This window comes from Epinephelus moara, chromosome 1 (assembly GCF_006386435.1).
Source record: "Epinephelus moara isolate mb chromosome 1, YSFRI_EMoa_1.0, whole genome shotgun sequence".
Taxonomy (NCBI): Eukaryota; Metazoa; Chordata; class Actinopteri; order Perciformes; family Serranidae; genus Epinephelus; species Epinephelus moara.
This window is the reverse complement of record NC_065506.1, coordinates 16343811-16359687: the sequence shown is the minus strand read 5'-3', so window position 1 is coordinate 16359687 and position 15877 is coordinate 16343811. Positions and strand designations below refer to the sequence as shown.

At 41.9% G+C, this 15877-nt stretch overlaps 1 protein-coding gene across 1 annotated transcript in view; it reads left to right on the top strand.

The window, feature by feature from the left end:
• Positions 1-41: 41 nt before the first annotated feature.
• The window catches only part of hcn4 (hyperpolarization activated cyclic nucleotide-gated potassium channel 4), an 83462-nt gene continuing 67626 nt past the window's right edge, over positions 42-15877 (top strand). The window contains exon 1 of the mRNA XM_050045683.1: positions 42-1454. Within this exon, the coding sequence (XP_049901640.1) occupies positions 769-1454 (686 nt within the window). The 5' untranslated portion in view covers positions 42-768. The remainder of the gene's footprint in view (positions 1455-15877) is intronic.

Here is a 15877-nt window from a genome sequence, read left to right as displayed (position 1 = left end):
GCAGCGGATCAGACTGATAATAGGGATCGCAAACAGGCTTCTTGGTCTTTCCAAGTGAAGCCCACAGCAGGGCTGAACAATGGGTTTGCATTGCCTACCTGTAGCCCTAACTTAAGAGAGCAGGAGAGCGTTTTAAGAATGGGAAGAGCATTCCCCTTTAAACAAGGTGGGCTGAGCTTATTTGCAGTTCTCGCTCCTATGGCAACCCAATAGATCAGCATCATGAATATTCACAATTCGCCAAAACGCACCATGACTATGGATCAGTGATGTCAGCGGTCCCTGGAATGCTCTACTTGCATGATTGTGTCGCGTTGTTTGATGGCAGCTGGCAAGACATCTGGTGAAAAGAGCATCCTTCGTCGTGCATGACCTTTCCCTCGTCTCCATATCACCGTTCGTCGGCACGTCCCTCACATGTCACGCTAAGGTGACTTCCAAGCAGTTTTTTCCACTTTTGCGCACAATGTCGGAGCGGCACGAGATGTACATCGGGGACGCAGTGGCCAAGCGGACCGCCCAGGCTGTGCGTGAGGACATATGCAAACTGTCAGGTAGTCTAATTATGAGAAAGAGTGTCGCTCATCTGTTTCAGTAGAGCCACGGCGGTCCATGTCATGTGCAGCAGGCTTTCAGGGATTCAGATTAGCTCCAGACTGATCGCTCTCACAAACAGATAGGGAGCGAGGGGCTGGTGGCAATAGTCGTTACTATACAGCCTAACAATCTGGATCTATTTCATTTTCTCCGCCAAGTCTCAATGTCATAATGGACAGGTTGCACTCCTCCATGCGTAAAAGGCTCTACAGCTTGCCACAGCACATTGGACACAAAGCCTCTATAATGGGCGAAGGAGAAGACGCAGACAAGGACACCCGGAGGAAGAGTCTTAGGATGAAGCCTCTACCGTCACCGTCGCCGACCTCTGGGGGAAGCTGCAAAGGCATCGGGGAGACCAAAAGTGGGGAGTCTGTGATCATGGAGACGGACATAGGGAGACCGATGAAGACCAGCTCAAATGGAGATTGTCGGAGATTTCGAGGCAGCCTCTCGTCCATCACAAGTCGCCATGTGCACGACTCTGACTCGGCGGAGGAGAGGCGCCTCATCACCGAGGGGGATGTCACCCCGAGCGAGGAGAGCCCCCCCGGAGCCATCGGTGATGGGCCGCCGGATCAAGGCGCGCAAGGGGCCAGCGGTGGCGGTGGCACCCAGAAAGATTCCCCAGACCAGCAGTCAGGGTTTATAAAGTTGGATGGCATTGATCAAATTCTGCCGGACGACGAGAGATTATATCAAGCTGGGTTCATGCACAGACAGTTTGGAGCAATGCTTCAACCAGGGGTCAACAAGTTCTCCCTGAGGATGTTTGGAAGTGAGAAGGCGGTTGAACGGGAACAAGAGCGGGTTAAATCCGCCGGATTTTGGATAATTCACCCGTACAGTGACTTCAGGTAAATTTAGACACCTCGTACTCATGCTCTTCAAACAACAAAAGCCTTAGAATGAAGCGTCACGTTAACGTCGATGCCTCTCACAGGTCCAAGTGTTTGTCTCTCAGTGTGTTTATCATGTGTAAGGGCATCCACCAGCTGAAGAGCAGCCCATTCATTGTTTGATTCAGCTTCACAGTGCCTACATGACATCATACTCCTTCACTTTGAAAGATGACATTTCACCAAGCTACTGTTAAAAAAAAATCCTTACAATTTACTAATTAGTCACTCATTAATAAGGGATTATTTCAGTGCCATAACACACTAGATGAATTAAAATCATTACTCTCAAGAGGTATTATCCAGGAGGCCTTTAGAAGCACTGTGTTGTGTTATGGAACAAAACACAGATAACACAACCTTTGCTAATTAGGCCAGTTTACCTATCTTGGGCAGATGCTATCCAAATGGATGCATGAATAAAGCTCTTCAGTGTTTTTTCTTTGTATGATAAAACTTGTGCTCGGAGGACCTCATTTATCACTGATCAGGGTTAGTGACGAGGCCTTCACTTCACATTGTAGTCACAGGCTTACATACTGAGTTTCTTATTCTCCTTTCTTACATTGTATTTGCAAACACACCAGGGTTAAGTCATTGTGTTTAAATAGGTTTTGGCCAATAGTTAAAGTGATAGAGTAATTTTAAAATGAACACATTGTATGTCTGCATTTCTTAGTGTCGTCTAGTGGCAAACAGCTGCTTCAAAACTGAATAGAGAAAGTCCATGAGGACTCTTTTGTTGGCCTACAGATTGCTCTGTGTTGCTAGTGCCCTTGAGTTTGTTATTGGCCATATGCATCTGATTCACGGCCACATGGAGGCTCTTAACTGCTAAGCAAGACTAGATTTAAGGTCCTCTGTACTTGCTTTTAGGTTTTTAGAAGGGTCATCACACAGTGCTCTTAAACAATCGGAGAAATAAAGAGTTTCACTCAAATGCATATGTATGCATAGGGATTTTTTAGCATCTCAGATGACCAATTTCTAATAAGTGCCACTGAGCTGTTTGTCTACACTTGTTATTTATTTCCAAAACAGTAAAACTGTGGCTTGAACTTCATACTCTACACAGTATACACACCATACTACACACGTATGTTAATATTATTAGATGGGCCTCATATAGTGAGATGGTTTTGATTAAAAAGTGCTCAGATGATTAGTAAAATAAAATAAAATTTAATGGAATTTAAAAAAAATCAATTTTGCTACTTCATAGCTTGTATTATTATTGCTTTTTTTAATTAAACACATTTTCCTCTGCTTCAGTAATTCAGGAAAAATGGTTTCATTACAAGTTGTGTCAGTCTTGGCATTTAGTCTACATATGCATTTTCTACCTATCATTTAAATCTCATCTGTGTTGCTGTAAAATGATATGGAGCAAGAGTGTCACTGTTACACACACTGTATTTCTCCTTGTCTGTGACATTGAACGTCGTCTAGCCTGCCTGGTGTTTGATTGGCTATGATGGTGTAATGGCATGTGATAAAGAAAACTCACTTACCACAGAAGTGTGTTTTTCTACCTCAAGAACAAGATGTCTGACTTTGAGAGACATGTGAGTTGTAGTGCGAGTTGCTCACAGGCCTGGGGTGTCAGTGAAAAAAGGCTAAATGAGACTCTTCCTAGAATAGAAAACAGACACGTTCATCTGCCTGTTTATCCTGAGAGAGGGGGCAATGCTGTGGTGGCTAACATCGCTGAATGTTTTCTGTGTTTAATTTTACATCGACTTATTCGTCAGCTGTTTTTAGTTGTCATGGAAATGTGCATGATTGAGAGGTAGAAAGAAAGAGAGAGGAGAGATACACTATGTACATGTGTGTGTATAGTGTTTAGTGTTTCCAATCAGTGCTTGGGTTGTACTGCATTATGAAATATGCATTATTATACTGCATCATGAAATATTGGCCAATGTCTGCTCAATCTTTAAACAACATCTCAAGCATAATGTTTTTTGGAAACTGTTTGAGGATATTCTAAAACACCAGACTGTGATCAGCAATTCTTATTTCCAAACCCACAAACAGTTCAGACGGGTCATCATCAGGAAGTGAGACATGTATTAGACAGTTTGCCATTTTTGTTATGCTCCTCCCAGCTGGTTGTGTTTCCTCTGACCCCCTCTGCTCTCTTACTCACTGTGTTAAATGTCATGAGGAAGGGTGATTTGGGGCTCGGGGAGACTGTCCTGATACTGAAAGGTCAGAGATTTGGCACCAGTCGTCAGTTTTGAAGTGTCTTTGAGCAAGATGCTGAAACAGGGGCTCCACACTGCACCGAGCGAAATAGATGGATGTTGTGAGTCTCTCAGCGAGATGTACCAAAATAAATAGATAAATGAAAGTGCGCTGAGAGAGAAGTGCTCTAAAAAATGAGGTTAGCCACCCACTTGTTCAGGGTCTGAGGGTGGGTACTGTATATTACCATAATTAAACATTTTGCCAAACTGAGAGCAGTTGGCTTGTGGTCCAATCACTCAACACTGTGATTACGTAATCACTCACACTACAATTAAAACCACAGATGTGGCTCTCAATCAGGAGAGTAAAAGTATTGAGCTGGTGCTTCGGCTAACTCTGTATGGGAAAAGATTCTTGTATATTTCTCTGTGACTAGCATGAATAAGATAACTCCTTAATACACAAATAGATTAAAGGATCGATCTATGATAAATTTTTTATCAGATAATATTTAACACCCAGCTCCATGTGAAATGGAGAAAACAGTCCACCATGTCAGTGAGTTAACGCAGCGTGTTGAGATGAGTTACAGCTAGTATTTTGTTTTTAATGAACTGAGGGAGAAAACGTGATATTTGGACTCCGAAATCAGGATCGGAGACAGGACAAGACGACTGTAATTAAAGTACACAAGGAGATGAGGGGGACCTTTTAATTGGCCAAGAGAGGAGAAGGGTCTCTGTGACTAAAAGTTTTATTCCCATGTCTGCATCAAAGCTTTGGCACTATAAGCTCAAATTAGAGTGTCACAAGGAATCACATAGTCATCACTGCGCCCGGAATTCAGCAAAATCTCCTCTTGTCAAGTATTGTATAACGCTAAGAAGCAAAGGAGGAGCAATATCTTGCGAGGGAAAAAGACGGATTAAAAATGGCATCATAATCCAATCTACAGCCTCATTTCCAGATCCAAAGCTGAACAGCCTCCTTCGATTCGGAACAAGCAACTCCCAGTGAGCAGATGCGGTCAGTTAACCAGAGAGTGACATCTTCAACCCGAAAAAAAAAAACAGAGACAAGCATTCTTACAAAATCATCAATTCTCACAGAGTCTTTTAAATAAGGACATTTATTACTGTCCTCTCACACATATGCTGACCATGAAATATCTGCGTGGGTTTGAAAGGATTGTTGAGCAATACATATGATTGGTGCTGAGATTACTGCCCCCTCTGCCCTGCTCCTAACTGGATGTTTCTGTTGGATATCCGCTCTGCTCGGTCGGCTTACTTGTCTGTCAGGAAAATGTGACTTTCCGTTTGTTATTTAGATGCTGCTGTACCATAAGCTGCGCAGAGTCCTATCAATGCCGCATGTCCTTGGTCATAAACAGAGATTGATAAAAGTCGTATAATGCTTATTGCCCCTTTTGAAGAAAATAGAATATTTCAGTGCTTGATTGACAAAATGATACCCTTCTCACACAATGGATCCTCTATTTGTGCATGATAAAAACCAGGTGATGATATTTTTTTTACCTGTTTGCATTGAGCCCTTTGAGTAGATTCTATCAATGCAGCAGCATTGTGCCGAGTTGGAGACGCAATATTAGAATGCAGCCCTCTGATCGTCAAGTGCCTTTTAATTATCTTGTGATTCAGAGCCCAGAGGACACATCTGTTGGAAAGTCTTCCACATTTCCCTGGAGAGATAGAAAAGAAGGTGTCGCACATTCAAACTTTTTTTTTTTTTTTTTTGCACTGAAGGCTCTATTAATCCCCCATTTTCCCTTTTAGAACCGTGTTGCCAACACTATCAGAAAGGGGGGTCGGCTGTCCTGCAGTTTCTGTCAATCAGTTAAATCCCTTTGCAACAGTCAGGCGAATCCTTCCATCCCCTCTGCAAAGTCCACTTTTTCAACAGCCTTTTATTCCACCCGCACATCCAGTTCTGTTTCCCAGAAGACACTTACCTAGACAGTGGCAAAAATAAATCCTCTGAAAAGACATCTTACAATTTTGCTTCTGTTATATATTTATTTTTTTTGTGCAGAGAATACATTAAAGAAAAGTAGAGCAGATGTAGTCACCGTTGTGCACATTAAGGCTGTGATATAGTCAAAGGGAAGTAACTTTTTGGCAAAGTGTTGACTAAATGAAAATGTGCACTGTGTTCCTGAAAGTGTTTACCTTTTAATTTAACTCATTTAATGTTGCATTCTTTTGCTACAGTGAGTCATGGCATTTTGTTTTATCCTTCATTAGCCCAAATAGAAAAATGTTTTTTGGACAGCTTCTCACAGTAGCATAGCTTTTATGACTTTTGCACATTTGCATATCTCAAAGACTAAAATGGTAAGAAAAGGCTCAGTGTACTCGCTAAAAGGTATTATTCCCTTTTAGCGAGTACACTGAGCCTTTTCTTACCTGTGTTACCTGTACTTAGACTGTATTTTGTGGGGAATTGGGGGGAAATAAATCCCATGGTTATTATTCCCTTGATGAATTTTGAGATATTTGAATACTGCACAGATTGTGCACCTTAGCTGTGCAGTCCTTATCGTGCATTAGCAGCCACTAACAGCTTCAGGCTTTTTATCCAAGATACAGTAGTCTCACTGTACCGGAGTGTGCGCGTGTGTATATGTGTGTCTGTGTGTATTATGTTTGTGAGCGTATGGGATCAGATTTAATAACAGCATTCTCAGTTTCAGTCAGGTTGATTACGGTTGATTTGAGAGTATGTTTTGCTATTGATTTGTTTGGGTCTCGTGGGGCCTCGAGCTTGGCCATCGGTGGATTTATTGAAAAATGAGATGGAGAAACGAACACGGCTGCAGCAAGGGTGATTCCCCCTGTTGTGTCGGTGGCAGGAGTCTTAGTCTGGGTGAGAGTTACACAAAGGTCAAGGTGAGGTGCTGGAGATGCAGTAGAGGAATGTAAAGCTTGGACATTCAGCGCCCCATTTAAACATTTTTTTGGCAGCATCTTTTAATGACCATGATTGAAAGGTCCATACCAGATCAAAATGTTTAAATGAAACATTTGAGTCCAGACTGTAGAGTGTTGGTGTGTGTGATGTCTCATACTGTAGTGCTAATCTGCATGGGAAGGTGGAGAAAAAAGTCTTTTGACACTACATAGGATGAATGACACTCTATTCCTTTCGGTCTCCATTAAATAATTCCTCCTTTAATTTAGTGAGGGTAAAACATGGGGATTACAGATGGTTCTGGCTGGGCCTGAAAGTGGGGTAATCAAAATAGGCTGCTGTGCTCATCCACGAATATTAGAAGCCAAGAGATTATTACAGCACAATTTATTTAATGGAGGGAGCCCAGGGATGATGTGCGTGGCTGGTGGGTGGAAGGTTGCCTGTCATAGTGGCAGAATGATTGAACGCTACCGTGTGACCTCGCCAGGCACACTTGTGTGGGAGTGTGAAATCAGGACACGAGATCACAACTGTAAGAGAATGGCCTTTTTTTTTTTTTTTTGTATGTCAGTGTTTTTTTCCCCCATCCTGATATGTCATTTAATTCAGCTTGACGTATTAGGCAGAGAGCTGAGTTTAACCTTGGCAAAGTGATGTAATCTCGAGGTGAGATTATATTGATTGATTGGACATCATATACATTTTGAAAATGGGAAAGCCTGCTGGAAGCATTTACTGTTAAGTGCCGTCACACAGCTGGTTGATGTATTTTGGTCACCTGACAAATGTAATGTCGTGTGTCCTTCCCGCACCACCATCCTCTGCACTGCAACATCAATTTATAATCTCACCAGGTGGATACACAAGACTAGTCAGCCGAGAGTTTTTCCTCTTTTAGCACATTGCAGTGTCAAATTTATTTCTCTTGACACCGGACGGATGTGATTATTGTCACACTGACCAGAAGTAAATATGTCAGTTTCACTTATCTTAAAATCTCAGAGTGGTTGATGGAGAAAATGTGTACTTCTTAAAAACAAATTATTGCCTTACAGTCAAGTCACATTTGAAGTGCTTTGTGTTTGGCATAAGAATGACCAAGACCTCTGTTGACCTTTCTGTATTCTTCATGCATTGTGCTTCGGCTAGTCTACAACTGGATTGGAAAAGAGAGGTGTTAAATGGTTATACAATGGAGTGACACTTGCTCCTTGTTGACTTCACCTGTCCCTGTCCTGACCCGCATCACTCTGCCTTACTCTGCCTCTGATTGGCTCACCCTGATGGTTTGCAGTAATGTGTTTTGTCGTACAACTGGTGCATCCATGTGCTCCTTGGATGGTCCCATTTCCTGAGTTGGGAAGACGTTCTTCCAACTTTGGTGTGTTCATGAGCTTTTGAGACGTAATATGGAAACAACACAAATGCTACGAAGATGATGTGTTTTATTGTTCAGAGCGTTTAAACAGTTCTGACACTGCATAAGGTGGTGCCAGCAGTCACATTTAAGATCAGCATGGCTGACGTTAGCTCCACCGTGGATTGCGTCATTTAGTGAAATACTGTGCTGTCGTAGTAATCAGGAGAACTTGGCACCTAGGCACCTGCACTCCCACAGCATTTATCGGAAAAGCGTTATAGACATATAAACATATAAACCATGTTTGTGATTTGACGTGCATCTGTGCATCCACCGTAGCTGACCAGATCTGCTGTTATGTGTATTGTGAAGTATGTGTATTTCATTCTACAAAATTGACTGTAACTTGCTTAATGCTGAACCAATTTTGAACTTTGGTTTGTTATAAATGTGGGAAATCTAACATGACACTGGTTACCTTTGGAATCGAATTCAGTCACGTCACAACTTCCTCTGGGAAGTGCAGGCTCCGATATTTGAATAGGCAGCATCAGGTATAAAGTATTTAGAAATTTAGCTTTTTTTCAGCTTTTCTCCCAAAATGTAAATTTTTACTATACTGATAATACTGTTACAAAACCACCTGGTAGTTTGTTATTTTATTAATAATTAAATCAATTAATTTATTGATAAAGATCACAGTTAAGGGAAGAACTACCAGTCAGTTATACCTACACCTTGAGACACATACATATGACTCTGACTCGGACAATACAATAATAGATATAGCAAAGCTCTCGCGAGATGACATCACAGCCGGGAGGAGGTGGAGGGTCAGGGAAACGCTTAGTATGCTATTTACAGAGATAGCACTGGTGATCTGAACCGGTCAGTGGCGAAAAAAAGCACTTTTAATGCGCAAACTTATACGGGACGCATTTGCCCCCGTTACCATTTTAGCTCGTTTCGCGGCTGCCGGCTGCATCCGCCTCCCTCAATACTGAACCAATTTTAGAACGAGTTGTACCTATGAATCATACGCACACATACACATGGGGAAATAGGGCCCAGGTTGAAAAATAAGTTATCCTTTAATATATCAATATCATGACATGAGATGAGACATTGTCTTAGCTTTTGGATATCATTATGTCGTACGTGCTTTCTTTTCCTGGTTTTACAGGCTGCATTATAGTAAAGTGATATAATTTTCTGAACTTACCAGACTGTACTAGCTGTTATGATTATTTATCAAAAATCTCATTATGTAAATATTTTGTGAAAGCACCAATAGTCAATCTTACAACATCATCCAGCACTATTTGCAGCTGCTTTCCTTGGTTTCTTTTCATACCTAGTTTGGAGCCTGATGGCTGAGGTTTCCTGGTTTTAACAATTCAACAAGGGTCTGAAACACAAACACTCACGTTATAAGGCAGCTCACTTCACCACTGTTATTGACCTGAGACACAAAACGCTCTGATATATGGAAGTCTATCCCTTTGCACCACATGCAGGTTGAAATAAACCCAGGAGTTAATTGCAAACTTTATTTTGACCCTGATTTGTCCTTCAGCTGGAGAAAAGTGTGCTGAAAGACTGCTTAGTGTTAAAGTCCTCCCCAAAATACCCCATGTGTTTATGCATAGTTTGTTTAGTACATTAACCAAATCTCAACTTGTCTTTTGTTGACCACTGCATACACGCTGTAGCCAGCCTTCATTCCTCCTCGCGCAGATTCTGCTATATCTAGTACATACAGGCTGACCTTTTCAGCCCTGCCTGTGTCCCAGGTGGATTCTCACACCCCCTGTCTCTCCGAAATTGGATTTCTTTTTTTCCTATCAGCCTGGATAGGAAATGGCCAAGATGTCAAACTGGCACTGATACGGTGCTCCAGGGGGTGGACACAATTTGAGAAACACCATATTAAAAAGCACATTAAATTTAATGTTAGACACTCACCATTACAAAGTTACAAAGTCCTTTTAAGTTCATAGTCAATTAGCAGAATGTGCCAGAAACAATAATCAGTTCCACCTGCAGGCGACTCAGGTGGACAACCATGTGTCACGTAACAGAGATGGCATTCTTCCAAGACTGTCATTACATTTCATTATTCCGCTGATCATCTTGCTCTTTTTCTTTCCATTATTCCAATGCTAATATGGCTCTCTCCAGCCGTGCAGAGCAGACATGGGAGGAGTATGGCATTTCCTCAGAAGACCTCTCCAGGTGTACTCTGTAAGAATGTATAGAAGGCTAACGCGCTTTGGAAACAGTGGGGTATCCACTCAGAGAGGACCAGAGTCCAGTGCGCTGAATACAGAACTCTGTGTGTGGCTGGCGTGATTCACAGGAAATACTTCCCTGGATCAATGTGTTTGGCCTGGCCCCGCCACACGCTGGGTGTCTAGAAGACTCAGACAAATGGCTGGATTATGAGACATGCAGTGGTGAGAGACAAATTGTTCCCTCTCCCCTGCTATGGCGGGGGGGGGGGGACTCCTGATTTATCTTCACCATCTCCATAGTCGATAGCATGTCCTCTTTTCCCCCACACCAGTTTTGGTTGTAACAAGTGTTTGATTGAACAGGGAGGCAGCAGCAAAGCTGGTGTATATAAATCCAACCCTGACCCTGTTTAGCATGTACAATCGAGAAATTATAGAGCTAACAAATAAACATGATAAATCCTGCCCTGTTTGGTTTAACAGGCAGATAAGCCTTCGCTTTTGCTTACTCACGCAGACCAGCAAAAATCAGCTAAACTGCATCTCCTCTCTGATTTGATTTCATTTCATGCTCCGAGTGTCTTCTTAGCGAGGCTTTTCCATCAGCTTTTAAGCTGTATTAATTTTGGTTTTATTCACCTCTACTTTTGTGTAATGTTGCTCAAAACAACGGCGTGGAAAGAAAAGCGATGACCCCTATTTTCAGACAACCGTTCTCACATGGATCTCTCCTCATGCACTCCCTCTCTCTCAGTTGTCCCTGTCCTTTTGTCCAGATATGTTGCACAGAGTCTCATTTTCGCTCGCTTTTTCCACATTTTCTCTCCCCTTATTTCTCCTTTACGTGTCCCTTCTCTCCTTGTCACCCTTTGACCTCAGATCACTGTTTTGGAGATGGATAGAAAAGACTTTCATTGTGGCTGCTCCATTTGCTGATTGCAGCACCTGAAGTGGTGAAGATAATGGCCCAGTACTGGTGCAGCCCAGAGCAAGGGCATGAGGTGATGGTGTACAGTGTGACCAGCCCCTGGTATTATAGACATTACATTATCTTAGCACTTCATCTATGTTAAGAGAAAGCCCATTGCTCCATCCCTCTCTCTGGCTCTCTCCTGATCACCAGCAGCAGGTTGGCGGGGGGAGGGGTCTTTGTTCAGATGGGAGGCACTGGCCAGTGTTTCCTCCACCACACTCTGTGGCTGGCTGACAGGGGACCCCTTTGACATGACCCTAAGGACCTTGTGGGAGATAACAAGGCATCATGATAAAACACAGATGCAATTATTGGCTGGATGACAGTCCACAAAGCTGGAGTGCAGATACAGGCACATGCTAGTGGGATAAGTGCACGCTGGAAAGCTTTGCATCCTCTCCGAGTCTTTTACAGTACAGCCCTGCCACTCACTGTCTCCATATTTTCCCCACAGAGGGCATATTTATTTGCTGAGCGCAGACTGCCTGTGTACAGTTTTTGTTCCTCTGAGCAGATAGGTAGCAGGTCGCGCTCTGGGAAGCTGTGAAGGACTCTGCGGGGCTGCAGAGACAAGGACAGGGATACTGAGTAGCCTCTAGTGGCGCCAAGGAGGGCCTCTCCAGAAACAGCCCACGAGGAAAAAATAAAATAAAATCTTGCTGGTATAAAAAGGGGACAGACTTGGCTACTTCAGAGCATTCTCCTCAGTGGGCTTGCTGATTACATCTGGTCAGTTTGCAAAGTGGCTTTGGTGATTTCATGATTTAGTCAGAGTGCTTAAGTGCACACTTCTGAGCTGTTCAAACATCAGAGCCAGTTTAGGCTGGACTTATTTCAATAAGTGGATCTGGGGCATTTTCTTGAGTGTCTGGGACGGATGCTGTGGCATTTAGAGAGTTTTCCAAAAGATGGTTTGTCTGGTTCCAGACCTCTGAATCACTGCCCACAGACAGCTCTGAATGTGAATGAGGATTCAGTGGAAAGAAACGAGTAACTCAGAAATCATTTCGCTGCTGAATGGTTTAAATTCCCTTTAAGCCAGTAATATGGAATCATCATTGAAGGTGCGTGCTGTTTTTTTGTAAAAGCACCCTGATCAAATGAGAAGACTTGCAGCAATACCGAGTCTGTATGTTTATCATAGGTGTAGATGTCAAGGGGGATGCAGGGGACACACACCCCTCAATATTTAGAACATGTGCATTTGTCCCCCCTCTAAAAACAAATATGAAAGTAGCAGAGGACTTTTATTTTGATATAATTAAAGACAGTTCCACATTAAATTGATGCAAAAAAGGCAAAAATTGATGCACCCAAAATACCCAGAATGCAGGAAATTAAGATAATGCTCAAAATCTTCCTGTCTCATGCTGAAACAAAACCTACGCCCTTGATATTTATCATTTTAAATACAAAGCCAACAGTACAGTCATCATACTACAAACAATTCATCAACTATTATTAACTATTATGAGGGATATAATTCATCAAGTGACCCACAGGCAGACAGAGGGAGGAGAGGACATCATTTTTGATCATATATATGTGAGATGCTGTTTGACCTACAGATCAAAAACCTGCATTCTCTTTTTCAGTCGATTATAAATAATAATAATTAATATGGGCTGCTTTTCCTGCTATTAACATGTTAAAGCTAGTAACTTTGTTGTTGTTATTCTCTCATGCAAAAGACCTGTTGATCAGTTCCAGAGTTATGGCAGGCTTCATCCTTGTGTTTTGAATTTTGGTGGTTGTGTGTCTCCTTGCACATTAGTCAGTCCTTACCTTTTAGGGAGAGAGACCTCTATCTGTTGGAAAATGTTCTACGGCAGTAGATGTGACATTGTCTTTAGCATTGTCTTTCTCTTGCCTATGTTGAATAACAGTCCTAGACAGAGCTTTGGAGGTGAATGAAAAACCCGTACCTTCATGTCCTACCACAGAACTACTTGTAATCTTATTTATGGATTTCTTTTAGCAACGTTAGGTAAGGTTGACTCCTTTCAGTTGATTTTTACCTCTCCTCTGTGTAGGTATTTAGTAAATCCCTCTGTTTTCTCATAGCCTAAGGTTGGGGAGATTTGCCTCTACCTCTGATGAAATCTTCTTAGTCTAGGTTTGATAAAACGGCGTGCCTCACCTAAATATAGCCACCTGCGACTGCACAGCCCCAGTGTCAGTGATGTGCTTGCAGTGTGCCTGCTGGCTGTGCTCGGCAAAGACAGCGCCGTTATGACAGTTCATTGGAGCGGGTGACAACAAAAATAGGATTAACCCTTTTAACCTGAATTTTTTTTCTCCTAGACACTTAAATCTTACTGTGTTTGCCAACTGGCTTGTTTAAAACCAATGGGCTGCTCCTTAATACGCAGACATTTTTTTGTTGTTACAGATGTTGTTCTTGTGTTCAGTGTGACAAGCTCTATCATAGATTACCTCTCCCTGTGGCTAAGTGTAGCTTTCTTTCCCACAAGAGCCTTTCATGCTTAATTTTCATTCAATCCTTCTCATTTATTCATTAAAAACTGGCAGTGGACTTAATGGGGCTGTTGCTCCATCAGTTATCATTTAAGTTTAACAGCAATTTACAACAGGTTCAGTTAAATTGGTGCTACAAAAGCTATTAGTAGCTAAAATCCAGCTCTGGGAGTTAGCCTCAAACAGTAAAGTGATAAAATTAAGTAATAAATTACCCTCACTCTGGCTTTAAATATTATGGACACATTTCAAATTAAACTATGGAACATAACATTAGAGTAGCCTATAAAACATTATACATGGGCAAAGACATCATGCATTACAATGCTGAAATGAGCTGAGCAGTACGTAGATGCTTCTCTCAAATGCAGATTTAGATTCTGTGCCCTCAAATCAGGGTTAAATGATGTGGGCGTCAGGTTAAACTCAGTCATCTGATACATCCTGATCTAAGTGGTTTCTACAATGAAGGCCAACTAGCAGTTAAGCCATAGACCACCTCCTGCAGATAAAGAAAACAGCTTTAAGAGACACCAGGTTACATTTCAGACAAAGTTAAAGAGGACTGTCCTCATTGTTCAGTTTCAGCAACTAGTGGTTACATTTTCCTGCTAGCAGTAAAACAAGCACATTGTTTTATTGCCATTAAAAAAAGAAATTTTAGAGACTGGTTGGTTAGGTGTATAAATCTTGGGACTTTAACTCTTAGCTCATGTCCTGTCTCCTGCCAATGGAGTTTAGATTCAGATATTGAAAACATGAGAACTGCATGTAGTAGGGTTGCAGTGGTATACCATGAACTATATTCCATGATATGGAAATTGACAGTTATCATACCGTATATATTTGCATGTCCACAGTATTTAAAAATGCAACTGCATGGAGAATCTCACCTGCACATGTGCACATCTCTTTTGCTCCTCAACTGCTTGTAAGACTTTTTACACATACTTTAATTTTGAAAAATGATTTCAAGTTTCAATTACAAAAGAAATTGTTTAGTTTAGTTTTTCATTCCATCATTACAGTCATTATAGGCTCATTATAAGTGGCAATAATATGAATATTTTTGTAATACTGTATGCCATGGTACTGATATTTTCTGAGACAGTGTCAGTGTGTCAGAATTCTCAGGCGCGCACACACACACACACACACACACACACACACACACACACACACACACACACACACACATACACACACACACACATACATGCAAAAACAAACATTTCAGTTCATTCTAATCATTAAATCAGCCCAAATCACATTACAGTGCACACAATGTTGGTGTCCTCGTGGAAGTGCCGTCTGGGAGCACCCACTGTCCTTCTGCTGTTCCCATTCAGTCAGTGTGCTGCGGAATAAAGGGAGGCACTGTTAAATGCTGTCTGCCACTTGTACCTGACATGACAGATGATCTGCATGCTATGCCATCACTCTCACAGCATGGCAGCCAACAGATCGACAGACATCTCTACAAGGACAATAAAAACAACTGCACACATGCATGCAGGAATATATATATATATATATATATATATATATATATGCAGTGCTATATATACCCCATTATTGCATTCCCCATGCCCCCTCAATTTAAATATAGGGTACTCTGAAAGGTACGTGTGTGTCCATCTCAGGCTGTTTGTGGTGGCTCTCAGTCCCTTTCAGGTAGCCTGGCTGGCAGGGTGAGGAGAATGAGAGAGGCTTATCGTGTAGTCAGATGCACTCTGAGGGTGACAACATGTTCCTGCTGTCCCTGGTCACCCCACCGGAGAGCAGAGTGGGCTGTGGCTCCATCCCTACAGACAGCAAAATGTCAGGGCTCCCATCATCAGTACACTGAACTCTCAGCACCACAACAAGTTAGGTGTGAGCTATTCTGCTGCCTCTTTTCCTCTGTGTTTTCAGTATGTTTCTGCTATGCTAGGCCTCATTTTTTTAGTCTACTTCCTTGTGGTGTGAACAGCTCGAATATTCCCTGGTGGTCACATAATTATATGAACACACATACAAGCTCTGGCAACATTTTTTCTATAGATTGTGTTAGAAGGAATTTGTCACATGTCGAAAAGATTGATCCATCCAAAAAAAAAAAAAAAAAAAGTTAGGGCATCAGCAGTTTCCATCTTGTTCTTAAAATATTTAATTGCTTTAAGAGCATTAGTAAACATAAACTGGACTTTTTACAATATATTTCTGGTTCACC